The sequence below is a fragment of the Pterocles gutturalis genome, unplaced genomic scaffold (assembly GCF_000699245.1).
Source record: "Pterocles gutturalis isolate BGI_N339 unplaced genomic scaffold, ASM69924v1 scaffold36856, whole genome shotgun sequence".
In the NCBI taxonomy this organism is placed as follows: Eukaryota; Metazoa; Chordata; class Aves; order Pterocliformes; family Pteroclidae; genus Pterocles; species Pterocles gutturalis.
In genome coordinates this window covers 1,146-4,178 of record NW_010101738.1, presented here as the reverse complement: position 1 = coordinate 4,178, position 3,033 = coordinate 1,146, and the positions used below count along the sequence as shown (strand labels likewise).

The 3,033-nt window shown below is 62.1% G+C and overlaps 1 protein-coding gene across 1 annotated transcript; it reads left to right on the top strand.

Annotated features, from left to right (window-relative positions):
- Nucleotides 1-243: 243 nt before the first annotated feature.
- On the top strand, nt 244-2,626 carry LOC104460718 (extracellular fatty acid-binding protein-like; the record flags this gene model as incomplete). The annotated part of the gene is made up of 5 exons (XM_010084281.1): nt 244-383; nt 894-964; nt 1,615-1,725; nt 2,252-2,353; nt 2,601-2,626. Coding segments are annotated over 5 exons (450 nt in total), but the record flags the coding sequence as incomplete, so codon positions are not given.
- Between the last annotated feature and the right edge of the window lie 407 nt (nt 2,627-3,033).

The window sequence follows — 3,033 nt, the reverse complement described above, 5'->3', positions numbered from 1 at the left end:
CAGCTGGGGACACCACAGCCACCACTGGCTCTGCTGTCCTGGGGACAGCTGGGGACACCACGGCGCCGCTGGCCCCACTGTCGCACCCAGGTGAGGGCAGTCACCCAGCGCCAGCGTAAGTGCCCCAGCAGAGATTTTGGTGGCCACAGGGGACACAAGTGTCCTGTGGTCTGAGGGTGTCCTGGCTCGGTCCCCAAGGGGGGACACAGCCCCTGTGGACTCACAGCCTGCCCTCGCTGCCAGATCACAGGGAGATGGCACATCGTCGCTCTGGCCACCGACTCCGAGGGCTACCTCAGCCAGAAGGACAAGCTGAAGATGGCCATGGCCGCACTCACGGTCCAAGGGGAGGGCGACCTGAAGGTCTCCTTTGCAATCCCCACGTAAGTGCCAAGTGCTTTTCTCCACGGGCTTCACTGACTGACCTCCTCATGGGACCTTCACTGGGGGGACTCCACCTGGGTGCCTCCACTCAGCACCCCCCAAAGACCTGGGCAGGGGGTGAGGCACCGCCAGCAGCCCCATGGGTTAAAACAGGGGCTCAGGAGAGCTGCATTGTGGGGTCCCGTCCTTCAGGGTCCCTGCTCCCAACAGGGACACAGCAGGGATAGAAGGGACCCTGCGATTAAAGCTTTCCCTGCAGGACCAACCTCGTCCCAGAAGCTCAGAGCACGAGCAAGGGAACAGCTGTGTGACCCCATGGGATGATCCTCGGGTGCCAGCGCTGTGCCCTGCCAGCCCAGGCGCCCATTGCTCCCCCCACCCTGGCTACACCATCCCACCTCTGCACAGCAAGTCCACAGTCAGGGCAGCAACCCCAGAGCCAGCATCCTCGGGGGAGAGGAAGGGGGGGTCACTTCCCCCTGGCCAAAGCGTCCTTCACTCTTTTGCAGCCTGGCAGGATGTAAGAGAATGGAGCGGGTCTACAAGCAAACAGGCATCCCGGGTGAATACTACAGCCCTGGTGAGTGGGGGGAGCCTGGCCCCCGGGACGGGGCAGAGGCACTCCCCATCATCCCCGCCTGGCACAGCCGGCTGTCCCAGGGTACCTGGCCCCTGCGGTGCCCACCTGCCTCTCCTCAGGTCCTGGGTGGGACAGCCCTCTGCTGCCAGCTGCACCCCAGGGTGGTCTGTGACAGGGCTGGTGTCCCACCAGCGCAGCAGACCCCCTGCTCCCTCCCTCTGGGAAGCTGCTCTGGGATAAGACCCGTTCAGACCACACTTAAACCCTGGGGAGATCAGGTTCGTTCTGCAAAGGGGCTGTGGACAGGTGTTCCCAAGGGATGACACAGGAGTGGTTTCCCACCGTCCCCAGCCCAAGCATTGGTCAGACACCGGCTGGGCTGCTCGGCTGTCTGCAGTGACCATCCCCAGCCCCACGCCCCTCCCGTTGTCCCTGTCCAGCCTCACTGCTCTGCTGTGGTCTGTGGGCTCCCCCAGGCTTCCAGAGAGCCTCAGCAAGAGGAAAAACCAGGAGGGGGAGACACAGGAGACAGGCTGGCTGGGTGGGCCTGGCCCCATCATCCTGACCCTCGCTCATACAGCCCTTCTGCAGTGTGGGAGTTCTCAGGAGGAGGGAATTAATTTTTTACTTTGCTCCACATCCTTTTGCAGAGAGAGGCAACAGAACGGCGCAGGTGGTGGACACCGACGGCAAGACATATGCCGTTATCTTTGCCTCCAGAGTGAAGGATGGGAAGACCTTGCACATGCTGAGGCTCTACAGTGCGTGGCCAGGGGTGATGTGACCGGTGCTGGGTGCTTTGCAGTGTCCCGAGAGGCAGGAGTTGGGAGGCCCATGGGAGACACCCCCCTCGCCCTGCCCACCTGCCCTGGGTGGTGTGGGAGTGGCGCTGGGACTGCTGTGTGTCCCCTGGCCAGCCGGGGAAGGGGCAGCAATGGGGGCTGGCAGGGGAGGCAGGGCTCAGACTGCCATGCTGTGCTGGGAGCCCATGGCCTCGGGTCGGCTGCTTGGTGACATGGGGCCAAGAGCGGGGGTCCTGCTGCGAGGGGGGCAGAATCGGTGGGGATGGGAACCAAGAGAGGTGCCAGAACCTCTGCTTCATCTTGTCCCCTGGGAGGGGTGTCTCCTGTGCCTGGCCACCACCGCCCTCCAGGACCTCCACCACTGCCTCCAGCCTTCTCCCAGGGACTGTCATCCATCCCATCCTCGCCCGAGCGCGCTCGCCAGCAGTCCGGGAGGTGCAGGGACAGGACAGGACCTGGAGCTAAGTCCTGTCTTTGCCTTTAGGCAGAACGCGGGAGGTGAGCCCCAAAATCACAGATCTGTTCAAGAAGATTGCGAAGGAGAAGAGCTTCACCGATGAGATGATCGTGATACTGCCCAGCCAGGGTGAGCACTGCCCAGCGCTGCATCAGGCTGGCTTGGTTAATACAGGGAGCCAGGACGTGCCAGCAGGGACCAGCTCAGCCCATCGCTGCAACCACTTTGTGGTCTGAGCTGCAGGAGAAAGTGTTCTGGCTTGGCACGTTGTGGCTTTTGCCTTGCTCAGGTTCATTCCTGGGTGGTCGGTTTTGGGTGCTAAATGGGACTAACCAGACCACTGCCCCGGACTCAGCCTTTCTCTTTATTTTTGCAGAGGAATGCAGCCTTGATGAAGCGTAGGTGAGTTGCTGGAGTGCAACACCATGTTTGCAATGTCCTCATCTGGAAATTTTGCCCCTTGGTGCCCCAGCAAGGGCCACCACGAACTCCTTGAAATACCCTGGGGGCCGAGTTGTCTGAACCTGTGCTGGAGCTCACACCCCAGTAGGACCATTCCTTTCGGTGCTGCTCTGCAGCGGGGACCCTCAGGGCGAGCAAGGGCACTTGAACCAAAACCACTGGTTCAGTGGAGGAACAGCTCATCCAGCAGTGGGGGCCAGGATAGCAGCTCCTGCCAAGGGGGCCCTGGGGTCGTGGACAGGCTGAGAGAGTTGGGGTTGTTCAGCCTGGAGAAGAGAAGGCTCCGGGGAGACCTTCCAGCAGCTTCCAGTGCTGAAAGGGGGCTCCAGGAGAGATGGGGAGGGGCT